At 36.0% G+C, this 13,605-nt stretch overlaps 1 protein-coding gene across 2 annotated transcripts in view; it reads left to right on the top strand.

Annotated features, from left to right (window-relative positions):
• The window catches only part of LOC150090780 (putative polypeptide N-acetylgalactosaminyltransferase 10), a 238,742-nt gene that overhangs the window by 184,647 nt on the left and 40,490 nt on the right, over positions 1–13,605 (top strand). For both annotated transcript variants that reach the window (XM_090372664.1, XM_090372653.1), the window contains one exon: positions 4,463–4,629. In XM_090372664.1, the coding sequence (XP_090228790.1) occupies positions 4,463–4,629 (167 nt within the window). The remainder of the gene's footprint in view (positions 1–4,462; positions 4,630–13,605) is intronic.

The following is a 13,605-nucleotide window of genomic DNA, read 5'->3' on the forward strand; positions in this document are numbered from 1 at the left end:
CATACGCACCAGATGTGAGCACCTGACATGGCAATTAAGTTAAAACAAGGCCTCATAGCTTTACAAGATGTACTTTGCTCAATATTGTAGAAACCACTCACAGACTTGTGTGATATGGCCCATTGTGTCATATAATGAGGTTCTTGTACAATGTGAATCTTATATAGATGGAATTTGTTATTTGCTAGAATGGGATGAATGCTTGTTGTCCCATTCATGTTGTGACAGCTTCTTTAAGATTTTCTTTCAACTCCTTGCAATTTGGCGCCTCTGTAGCCAGGTGGGAAGGAGCAGCAGTGCATAGCATACGCTTCTTGATTAGACCGGGGTTCGAGCCCTTCACCACCAAATACGGAGGACGCGGAAAGGTCAGGAAATGACCACCGCATATTCCCCAAGCAATATGGCCTTAGTTGCTAATGCTCCTAAAAACCAAATAACAACAACAACCTTGCAATTTGTACAAGCGCACCACTGCATTTTCTTCATCAGCAGCACTTTTTGGTCCCCCCCCACTGTGGTGGCAGTCAAATGCTTTCAGTTCTTTTGAAACTATGCCTTTATTTTATGTTATTTTACTTTAAATTATGGCAACTCTTTCCTCCACTTACGTTCTTTCTCTCCTGCTGAAATTAAATCCAAAATAAGAAAACATTAGTTTGAAACACTTTATTTTACACTTTGGTGTCAGACTTTTGGGGCACTCTGTAGAGTGTCTTGTAACATGTGGGCTGTAACTTTCAGGATTGATTCAGGACTTAATGAAAAAACTTCTTATAAGCAAGTGTCCAATTTTGAACAGTGATAGAGTTTTGGCAGTTTGAATTTTAAAATGTGGGCAAAGTTTAATGGTAAAAAAATAATATAAATAATAAAAAAAAAATTGAATAAGAATAAACAAACATTTATAGAAATAAACATATTACAAGGTGTGTGTGTGTGTGTGTGTGTCTGTCTGCTTATTCTTATTCATTATTTTTTAAAAACTCCATAGCCATTCTTTAAAATTCCAACGACCATAGCTCTGTAACCATTCAGAATTGGAAATGTTTATATAAACTCTTTTTTGTTGTCTTCAGGTCCTGAATAAATCCTGATAGTACTGCTCACATGTTGTGAAATACCCTATATAATGTTAAAAATCATCCTATATGTATACATGGTGTTTTATAACAATTTAATGAGAAGTAAATTACCAGAAAGAGTTTGAACAATTCATTTAATGTCATAAATAGCATTGTATAGATATAATATTAATAAAATAATATTGACATGGAATTTATGTTGTACAAGTTATTTCTCAGTAAATTGGCATATTAGTATTGGATATTAATATACTGACATATGGCCCATCCAAATATAAATATAAGAATGAATAATAATAAATCTTCTGCAGTCCAAAGTGAAGGACATCCACTTTGGACTCCAGAAGATCTGTTCAGTCAGGGACTTCAGGATGCAGCATGGCTCAGAGGCAAACAACCTCCATGGGCCAACCTGTGGGAAGCCTGGAATTGGAATCTGAGCCATTTTAAAAATCTATGGGTCCAGAGCAGCAGATCTGCTCTCATCTCGATGCTCCTGTGTTCATTTTGCTTATTGGTATAACATTAATTGCTCTTGCTCTTTAATGTCCTGTTTAATATATTTAATTTTGCGACTTTGAGAGTTGTTGCTCTATTAAATCTTATCCTAAATTAGTTATTAAAGTTTTTTTTATTATTATTATTACTTAAAATAATTTTGCTACTTTACTTTGCTATATTGTTTGTTTGTGGTAATCTTCTTGCTTCTTTCTTATTATATGCAATTTTGTTTATTTTATTATTTTGCATTCTAAGATCACTTTTCTTTCTTTAAATTTTTCTTTGGCTGTCTATTATATGTGAACATTTTTCACCCCATTCTATTGCTAACATTTTGTAGACTTTGGTGTAACTTCTGATCACAAACGAAAACCAATTTCATTTCGAAAATCATGCTCATGAAATATTTTCTGTGAGATTAACTCTTAACCCCCCTGTGTATAGTTTAATTGGGTTAAGGGTTCATCTTACATGCAGTATTTTATGAGCATAACTGTTGAAATGAAACTAGCATCAGTTTGATACAAAATCTTATAAGATCATTTAAGAAATCTTTATACATGTTAGTTAGCATTCTATTGGCTTTTATATAATAACCTAACCTGATGCATCTGATATAAATATTTGTATCCAGGATAAATAAAACTACTTCAGCCAAGTTTAAAAGTCAATCACAGGATCAAAATATTTTTACATCTGTTTAAATTATATTGGGAAACAATTAAAAAATGAAATTTCTGTATTAAAATTGAAAATAATAACTATACTGATTAAATGGAAAGAAAGAGAACCTGGCTTTGGTAGCCTCATTGTTGTAAAATCCAAGCACACAGTTAACTCTAAAGATCAACCAAAATATAAAAATGAACAATAGTCGTTGCATTATTTTAATCTGCCCCTTTGCCATGTTAATTGAATGTGGAGATTAACTTTATGTTGCTACTGCAAATTTCCTACATGTAGTCATTTTAAATGAGAAAGTTCATTCTGTGTTTCTCATTATTCATAATCCAATTAAATGGCGATAGTAATTTCTGTAAAAGGTAGTGTTCCTTCTTACCTATAAAAAAAGCTTCTCTAAATTATTAGAGACAATACATTTCTTAAAAATAATAGTTCAATTTCTAGACTTTTAAATGAATAACATAATGTCATTTGATTTATAACCCTATGATTCCTTTATATAGTTAGCATATTCTCCTTATTACTTTTACTATTGTGTCTTTTATATAATTTTTTTCTATAAAGGAATATTTTTGCTAATTATAAACAGCTCGAATAATGAATATTGTAAATATTTATAATATAGTACAATCCATAAGGGATTAAAAGTTCTTGCTTTATCTTTTACCACAAATAAATCCCTTTTCTGTGTGCTGTCTGTAACTTGACATTTTATTTGTTATTTTGAAAATTTGGTTATATTTTCAAAAATTTCTATAAGAAGTTTGCATCATTTGCATTTTTACTCTACTGCGTTCACAGTTAATAATTCCATGAATTAATAGCTTAAATTTATCCTGTTAATGCATATATTGTTATATAGTTTTAAAAATAATTTAACATGGTACTCACGCGTGCACGTTATCAAATGTACTGAAACACCAGAGAATAATCGTTTGACATGAAAAATATTGACAACGTATAAAGCATTATGGTAGTGCAGTGATATAAATTTAACTGAGAATTGTAGAATAACGCTTGTTCACTTTCAAGAAAAGTATCATATGGAGTGAAGTTCATAGTTTAAATGTGGACAAGTAGTTGGGCACCACATTGTAGAACCTAGATTTTGGAGGCTCTTAAATTCCCATGAATTACTGTATGGAAATGAAAGATGAATGGAGATATGAAAGTTGACTTTGCAGTGTTCAGATGCATACTTTGACAGAAATAGATCTCAAAATGGTCAACCATTGTCCACCAAAATTGCCACTACAGCAGAATCACTCAGAAGATTGATCAACATGTTTACCACATTCATGTCATTTCGGCAGAATAGTTTTGGATGACTGCATCAAACAAACCCATGACCAGAAAAGTCAGTATTCAACAATAGCTCAGTGGTGCTTTGTTTGCAGAAAATGAACAGGAAGAGCTAAAATGTGTTCTCTGTAATTTTGAATCACCATATGTACAATTTCAGTCTGAATGAAGAATCTGAGTCTGGCAGCAGACTGAAGAGCAAGTGCTCTCCTGGCAATTTGTTGCCAAATAATGCAGTTTGTACAGAAGTCAAAATGCACTGCATCAATTAAATGTGTGAAAGACAGTGGTGGAAGTGTAATATTATAGCAAAATTTTTTTATAGTATGGCATTTGATCACTGATTTTTTATAGAGATACAATGAATGGATTGCCTTGCTGTGGTATTCTAAACAATCTGCATACTTCCTGTGATTATGGAATTTTACAGATAAGGTCCATATGTATTTCAGCAGGACAATGCTCCCTGCCATCACAATGTGTGATGTCTTGTTTGAAGAGAGTAATGGCTACCACTGAATGTCTGTGGAATGAGTTTATGAGGTATGGTCAAAATAGACCATAGAGGCCAACTTTACAGGCTATATTAAATATTTCCTGCATGTGGAATGGTGAAATTTTCCATTAAAACTTGTCAAAATTTGGTGAAATGTTTGCAATATTAGCAGTCTGTGTTGTGAAAGCCAGAAGTGAACCTACACCGTATTAAATTATTTTTAGTCACTTATATAAATCTCTCTCTCTCTCTCTCTCTCTCTCTCTCTCTCTCTCTCTCTCTCTCTCTCTCTCTCGATGTCCCCAGTACTTTTGATAACATAATACACAGACACATTATGATTTCATTGCACAGATCTTTGAAATTAGCTGTAAAATTCTTTATATTTCATTAGTTGCAAAGGGAAAAAACACCTGTCAAAATTGCCTGTTGCTAGTGTAGTTGTACCATTTCATAATGAACACTGGACAACTTTGCTCAGGACAGCAACAAGTGTGTTGAAGAGGGCACCGCCTGAATTGATTAAGGAAGTAATTCTTGTGGATGATTTCAGCACTAAAGGTATCACTCTTGTAATTTTTAGTACTCTTTTCTTTATTATTAGTCTGTATTTAATAAAATAAAAAACTATTACTCTTTTTTTTTTTTTTTATTTACCTTCATAATTTTTAAGTGATTTGATCTGCTAAAAATCTAGAAACTTCCCCAACAGTGTAATTTAAAAAAATCATCAATGCACTCTGACAGAAATGCTCAAATCATAAATGTTAATAACGTATGTGCCAATTTCATCAGTAATAAAATTCATGCATTAAGAATCTGCAGATAAAAAAAAAAAAAAAAACACCGCTAGGTGGCATGATCACAGTATATTGATGTGGGATTTACTTAAAGATGTAACTACCATCAAGGGTAAAGGAAAGGGCTTTTGGTTTCATAAAGATGACTACAGTGGTCTCAGACAGCTTAAATTCTATACAGTGGAACCAACTGATAATGTTAGCAACAGAAAATTCTAAATGGGAAGCATTCAGGGAAATAATCGTAGAAGCTACTAGGCTTTTCATGCTAACTAAGAAATACAGTTCAACACTTAGACCTAAATGGATGCCAGATGAACACTTGAGGTCCGTTGTAGAGAAGAAAGATTGCATATAAATTATCAGGTCATACAGAAGCCTATTGTAGATGTAATCCAGTGTACAATTAAGTCACAAAGGAGGTTAGGCAAGCTAAGGCAGATTATGAAAAGTCTTTGGCAAAGGATGCAAAGGAAAAAAAAAACAGCAAAGACTTCCTTACTTATGTAAACAGTAGAAGGAAGGGGATGAATCACATTTGGTCCTCTTGATACCAATTGTTTTAACTGTCAATGATCCTGCTCAGGTTCATCGACAGTTAAAAGGCTGAAAAACTAAATGGGCGGCCCCGAGTGCCAAGCGATATTAGTGACCACAGCACCTTTCCAGAGTGATTATCTAGTACGATTAACTGTAAATACGTTTCTCCTGAGTTTCGAAAGTCCGATAACTCCTGAATATTATAATTAAATAGATATATTCAAATACTATAACCTAGAAAGGAAAGCCACCTTTCTTTAATCCCTCTTTTAGTTTTAGTTAATACTAACCCTTTTCTTCGCTTGGGTCACTAGGTGGCACCGCTCTTGCCTCCACGTGGCGGGGGCTGGTAACCTGGGAGAAAAAGACAATCTCCCGGGGCCAAAAAGAGCATATCATGAGTAAATCAAACTCAGACTTATCTGGGCTGCCAGACGCAACTCAGATATCAAAAAACAAAGACAGTTCCACAGCAGGAACTGCAAAGCGCCAAAAAACTGAGCCAGAGAGCTATCCAATTCCAACCTATCTGATCATCCATTCAACTGGTGAGAATGCAGTTGGCAAACTTTCTCCATTTAGAGTCCAAAAGGAATTGGAAAGTAGAGCAGGATCTCCGAAATCCGTAAAAAGACTCAGATCAGGAGATATTCTCATTGAGACATCTAATGCCAAACATTCTGAATGACTTTTGAAAACTAATTTCTTTGCAGGCCTCCCAGTAACTGTAATGCCTCATAGATCACTAAACACCTCTAAAGGAGTGATCTCAGACTGGGACCTACTAGATGTATCCGAAGAAGAAATGCTAGAAGAACTGAAAGAACAAGGAGTTATTCATGTCAAGAGAATCTCCACCAGAAAAGATGGCAATCTGATCCCTACCCGCAACCTGATCTTGACCTTTAATACACCGAATCATCCATCATCTATTAAGGCCGGATATCTGGTATGTAAGGTCAGACCATATGTCCCAAACCCACTATGGTGTTTCCGATGCCAGAAGTATGGACATTCCCAAACAGCTTGCCGGGGAACCCCTACTTGCGCAAAGTGTGGTTCAATCGAACATGATTGCGAAAACTGTAATGCTCCTCAATCAGTATGTCCAAAATGCAAAAAAAGACCATCCCCCCCCTATGCTAGAATATGTGAGCACTGGAGAAGTGAGAAGCTTATCCAGAAATATAAAACTGAGCATAATGTTTCTTACCAAGAAGCAAAAAGAATCATCTCACCACCAACTCATGCAAACAGACCTACGTATGCCCAAGCCACCAAAAAATTCCAATCAACCGGATCGCAAACTGAATTAACAGTACCCCCAAAAGAGTCCTTCTCGAATTACGTAAAATCTTTGTACAGTGCAACTCAAACCCAAGCAGTCAATACACCAATTACCATACCACAAGAAAATGTCCAGACTCCGGATCAAGGACTCAAAGAAAAACATATCCTAACTTCTAGTCATCAACAACAAATGGACACTAAAGAAAAATCAGCAGATGACCCTGTTCTTCAAATTTTTGTTGAAGAAGACATGCACACCGAAAGGCCTTCCTTCCCAAAAAAAGATAAAAACAAAAGTGAAAAACAGAAAACCTCAGCAACCTGAAAACGCTCAGAAAGTCTAAAAAGAGATAAATAATGAACAAAATAATACAGTGGAATTGTCGTGGATTCCGTGCCAATATCGATGACCTATATGATCTTTCCTGTAAATACTCACCAATATGTCTCTGTCTTCAAGAAACTTATTTAAAACCCCAAAATACACCAAAACTGTCTCGTTATAACATTATTAGAAAAGACAGAACCAATCAGAATATTGTACATGGTGGTGTAGCTATTTTAACAAACCCACATATTCCTACCAAACAGGTCTCACTGAACTCTCCCCTCGAGGCAATAGCAGTCCGTGTAGCTGCTGACATCCGTATGACAATCTGCTCCTTATACATCCCACCAAGCTATACCTTCCAACAAAATGATCTCAACAATCTTATAGCTCAACTCCCAACACCTTTCCTCATTCTGGGAGACTTAAATGGTCATCACACTCTTTTTGTTTTTTCGATGTTTTTGTTACCCTCGACCAAAGAGGAAAACTAATTGAACAGTGTCTAGACAATAATAACCTCCTTCTAAATGATGGTTCACCTTCATATGTTCACCTTCCTTCAGGAACAAGCACTGCAATAGATTTGTCTATCTGTTCAGCAACCTTATATCCTATTCTAAAGTGGACGATAAACAACGATCCGCTACATAGCGATCATTTCCCCATAATAATTGAATTACTTAATAAGCCCTCTCATCATCCTACCAAAATTCCACATTGGCTCACTGATAAAGCAGATTGACAGTCCTATAAAAAATTAACTAAGCTTGATCCTGAAATAATCCAAAATTCCACAACTGATGAAGCAGTTGACTGTCACCAAAACGATATTACATGCAGCAGAACAAACCGTACCGAAATCCTCATCAAAATTACCAATTCATCCAAAAACCTGGTGGAGTGATGAATGCCTTGTGGCTAAAAAAGAGCAAAGCAAAGCTTGGAATTCTTTTCGCCGGAGTCCAACTACAACCAATCTCATTCAATATAAGCTCGCTAGAGCAAGAGCGAGATATGTTAGACGCTGCAATAAAAAGGCTGCTTGGATCCGGTTTACTTCGACTATTAATCAAGCAACGCCTACGCATAAAATTTGGAAAGCAATCAGAAAAATTAGTGGCAGATATAAAACGATACCTCTACCCATCATGGAATGGAGAGGGCAGAATGTAAATGATCCTGCTGGAATTGCCAATATACTAGGTGAAACCTTTGCAAAAACATCAGCAATAGAAAGTTATACACAGACTTTCAGAAGATTAAAAACAAGTTTAGAGAAACAAAAGTTAAACTTCTCTTCAAAAGGAGATGAACAATACAACTTACCTTTTACCATTCACGAATTACATAGAGCTTTGTCAACATCTAGACGCAGTGCTGTAGGACCAGATAATATTCACTATTCCATGATTCAGAAACTAAGTACTGAATCATTACAGTTACTTCTTCATCTATTGAATAGACTCTTCCTGGAAGATAAATTCCCTAATCAATGGCATCATGCTACGGTCCTTGCCTTCCCTAAACCAGGTAAAGACTCTACAAATCCCACTCATTATAGACCAATCGCCTTGACTAGTTGCATTTGCAAAATTCTTGAAAAGATGGTGAACTGCTGACTGATCTGGTACCTTAAATCTCAACCTGCTACATTCTGCACAATACAGTGTCCGACAGAACAGATCTACACTAGATATACTAGTCAGACTAGAGAATTCCATTCAGAATGCATTCCTCAGATCGGAACACCATGTGTTAGTCTGCTTTGATATCAGTAAGGCCTATGATTCCACGTGGAAGTATGGAATACTCCGTGAATTACATCGCCATGGACTTCGGGGTCACCTCCCGATTTTCATACAGAATTACCTATGCAAGCGTACATTCCAGGTTCGATTCAAAACCTCACTGTCCCAAGTATTTTCCCAAGAAGAAGGAGTTCCTCAAGGCTCTGTACTCAGTGCTTCACTTTTTATAATTGCAATAAACACCATTGCTGGACAAATTCCTAACACTATTGATAAAGCACTGTTTGTAGACGACCTGAGTATTTGGTGTCATGCAAAAAATATGAATACTATTGAGAGACAGTTACAAGGGGCAATAAATAAGATCTGTTCATGGGCTCAGACTAATGGATTTCAACTTTGTCCAGAAAAAACATTCTGCATCCATTTTTGCCGCCAACGGAAACTCCATCCCAGTCCGGAGCTACAACTGAATCGCCAGCCAATAGCAGTTCATCCCAGCATACGGTTCTTAGGAATCACTTTAGACCATAAACTCACTTTCGTTGAGCATATCAAAAGACTAAGAACATCATGTCAACAAAAACTAAATATCATCCGGGTTCTCTCCGCAACTAATTGGGGAGCTGATCGCCTTACTTTATTACGGTTATATAGAGCATTAATAAGATCGAAACTTGACTACGGAGCACCAGTCTATAGTTCAGCAAGACCTAGTGCCCTTCGCTGGCTTGACCCTATCCATCATAGTGGAATACGTGTTGCTTTAGGGGCATATCGCACGTCTCCAACACATAGCTTATATGCTGAAGCACACGAACCTCCTCTCTCGATCAGGCGACAACAACTGATACTACGTTATGCCTGTAAAATTAGATCTATGCCAGAACACCCAAACTGGCCCATACTTTTCACATCGCAGCACACAGGTTATACCAAAACCGTCCTAATTCTAACCGTCCTTTGGGTATGAGAATAAAACACCTCTTAGAAGAACTAAATTTAACCTTAGACAATGTGGAACATAGCTTCCCATCCTCTATTGCTCCTTGAAATATCATTCCACCGTCATGTGACTTACATCTGCATGAATGGAATAAATCTACATTGCATAGAGAAAATTTCTTGCAACTATACCATGCAGTAGTGGACCAGTTTCCCAGCTTTTCCATAGTACATACTGATGGATCAAAGAATGATGTGCACGTTGGAATCGCTGCAGTTTTTCCAAACATCACATTAGCCTATCAGTTATCACGTGAGTTCAGTATATTTTCTGCCGAACTAATAGCAATTCAGGTTGCACTGAATCATATTGAGTATTCTGATATTAACAACTGCATAATTTTCACTCACTCTTTAAGTGCCCTTCAAGCACTAAAGAACATAATGAACATCACCCACCCAGTCTTGAAAAGAATAGTCAACTCTCTACATACCTTATCAGAACTTGGGAAAAACATACACTTCTGCTGGGTCCCAGGACATATGGCAATTCCTGGAAATGAACCAGTGGACAATGCTGCGAAATTAGCCCACCTACCACCGGAGAACAAGTGGAAAGTGCCTCATCAGGACTATCGATCAATAATCCAGAAAAAATGCATGTGCCAATAACAGTTATCATGGGAAAATCAACCAAATAATAAACTTCGAAGTATCAAGCCAAACATTGAGCAATGGCCTTCCAGCTTGAATTCAGTCCGACATCAGGAGGTAATATTGGCTCGTCTGCGAATAGGACACACAAATATTACTCATAGTTATCTTTTAAGAGGAGAGACTCCCCCTCAATGTCATCACTGTAATACAATGCCCTCAGTGAAACACATTCTGGTTGAATGCACAAAATATACAAGAGAACGCCAGAATCTTTGCAATTCAACCACAACAAAAGATCCTACACTTGCCTCACTTTTAAACAATGAAACAAATGTCTCAAACATTTATAACTTTCTCAAGATGATTAAAGTATATCACCTCCTTTAGTTAGAAAAAAAAAAAAAAATTTACTTTCGGTTCCTTTTTTCCATCTCTATTTTGAGAAGAAATGGCATGCATAGTTACCATACGTATGGCGCACTATGGTCTCAGTAGCCGATGCGCCCAATAAATCCCGAAACAAACAAACAAACAAACTAAATGGGCATTTTGCATTCAGGCTGAACAACTGAATGGGTATTTTTCATCTACATCCACACATGTAGAATTCATTTGGGAAGAGGTGGATGGGATCTATCCAGTTATATTAAGGGAGGCAGCAAATGAGGTGAGCAAACCCTTAGCCATAATTATGAGAGCATCTCTGGATTTAGGAGAGGTCCGGGTGGGCTGGACATCAACTTAAGTGTTTACAGTCTTGTTAGCCTAACTTCTGTACCAGCAAAAATAATGGAATCGCTGGTTAAAGAAGTATTGTAGGACATTTCTAGACAGGAGTGCAATTATACTGAAGACACAGCATGGATTTCTTAAGGGGCGATCTTGTCTGACCAATTTGATTGGATACTGTGATGCATTAACAAAGTAACTGGATGCAAAAAATAATTTTTACATCATATACTTGGATTTCAGGAAAGCTTTTGATACTGTTGCACATAAGACTGCTGTACAAATGGGAGCAGTGTGGCATTAAGAGAAAGTTACTGTTATGAAAAATGGAATGGGTGAGTACAAGGAGACAGAATGGTTATCAGTGGACACCGCTCTTCATGGACGTTATTAGTGTAGTCCCCCCCCCAGAGTTCAATGCTAGGCCCATTGTTTTTCTATATTTCTTAATGACATTGAAGGTATATCAAGCTTAATGTCTAAGTTTGCAGGATGCTGTAATAACATACCCTGATTGCTGTAATCAGGGTATGTTACTGCAACATATCTAAAAAATTAGGTAGGTGGCCTAAGAAATGGCAATTGAAGTTTAGCATTGAGAAATGCATGGTATTTCATATGGGTAGTAGTAATCTCATATGGACATGCCAATAGTGTGGTACTACACCGAGTTTAGTGAAAATAAAAAAGACCTAGGGATATTTGTAGATCATTACCCCATCATATAAGGCATATTAGGCTGCATCTTGAGTACTCCATACAGGTCTGGAGGCCTTGTTTTAAGAAGTATGTAATTTTGCTGGATGGTATGCAGAGAGTGGCAACCAGCTTGATGAGGGGAACAAAAGGTTGCTCTTACCAAGAAAGGCTTCAGTTCTTAAAATTGCTGTGTCTGGAGACTAGGCACTTGCAAGTTGATCTGATTGAGTTGTTTAAGAATTTGAATGGATTGAGCGAGCTCAATCCTGATAGCATTCTTTCTCTTGCTCAGACTACATATGAGGGGCACATAAATTCAAATTGAGGAAGGATGGTTTCAGGATAGAGCAGAAGTTTGCCTTCAGCTATTGTGTAGTTAATTGTTGGAACAAACTTCCATCTGTTGTTGTGGAAGTGGTAGTTTGAATAAATTCAAGGAAGAACTGGACAAACTACTGATTGGGATGGACAGGTGATGTGGGGATTTTTTTTTTTTTTTGGCTGATGCTGTTTAAGCTTGCTTTCTTGCATCATTTGCCATTATTAATACTAATACTAATTTGAAGCACATGTTAAAAGAACTTATCTCATTGAGATCATCTAATCCTATATGCAGTTGGTACTTTTGAAGTTTTTGAAAATATAATAAGATGCGATAAAGAGATTGCAAAAATTTCTTATTCTACTTTATTATTGTATTTTACTTTACAAAGTTGAAAATGCATGCAACTGCACAGGAAATATCTTTGATGAAAAAACTATATATATATATATATATATATATATATATATATATATTAAATGTTAAAGTGGTTGAAAAAAGGTTTTCACTTGATGAGAGTTCAGTTAATGAAAGGTTTGCACCTAAAAGTGCAAAGCAGCATTAAAAGATGTAAGAATATATATGTTTGTATTAATATATTGAATAAAGTATGCATAAATGGATGTGAAAATTACAGAGTGCCAGAAACTAGATGGGTAAGGATAGTAGAAAAGGAAGTGTATTAGATAGGTAAAAGAATGTTAATATCCTAAAAGTTGATGAATTAAGAAAATTATGGGCTGAATTACATAGCCAATAGAGGGTAGGTGAACTGTAAAGTAAAATTAGTATAGTAAAATACAAATAAAATAAAAATAAAAAGCGGTTCAGATGGGGGGGGGGAATATTTGGGTAATGGTTGAATATAGGTAAGGCAATTGTGCAGAATCCGATGTCAGGTTATCTGATCATGTATCAGTATTTGCTTCAGCTGACATCAGATTCTGCCTTACTTATCACAATTGCCTTACCTATATTCAACCATTATCCAAATATTCCCCATCTGATGACAGCTGAACTGCTTTTTATTATTTTATTTGTATTTTACTTTACAGTTCACCCGCCCTCTGTTGGCTATGTAATTCAGTCAATAATTTTCTTAATTCATCATAACTTATTTCATCATTAGCATTCTTTCACATATCTACTACACTTCCTTTTCTACTATCCTCACCCTTCTAGTTTCCGGCACTCTGTGTAATTTTCACATCCATTTATGCATTACTTTATCAATATATTAATACAAACTTATAATATACAGTATATATATATATATATATATATATACACAAAGGGTACTAGGAAAGTTTTGCAATACAGCTTTGTTTATTTAATTTTTTCAAAGTAATTTCCTCTACATTCAATACACCTCTCCATCCTCCGAAACCAATCTTTAAACCAGTTCTGCCAAGTTTCACTAGGGAGTAAAGCACACTCGTTGTCCCAAGCCCGTAGAAGGTCCTCATCACTGGAAAA

Source organism: Mastigoproctus giganteus, chromosome 1 (assembly GCF_048544385.1).
Source record: "Mastigoproctus giganteus isolate SK-2022 chromosome 1, ASM4854438v1, whole genome shotgun sequence".
In the NCBI taxonomy this organism is placed as follows: domain Eukaryota; kingdom Metazoa; phylum Arthropoda; class Arachnida; order Uropygi; family Thelyphonidae; genus Mastigoproctus; species Mastigoproctus giganteus.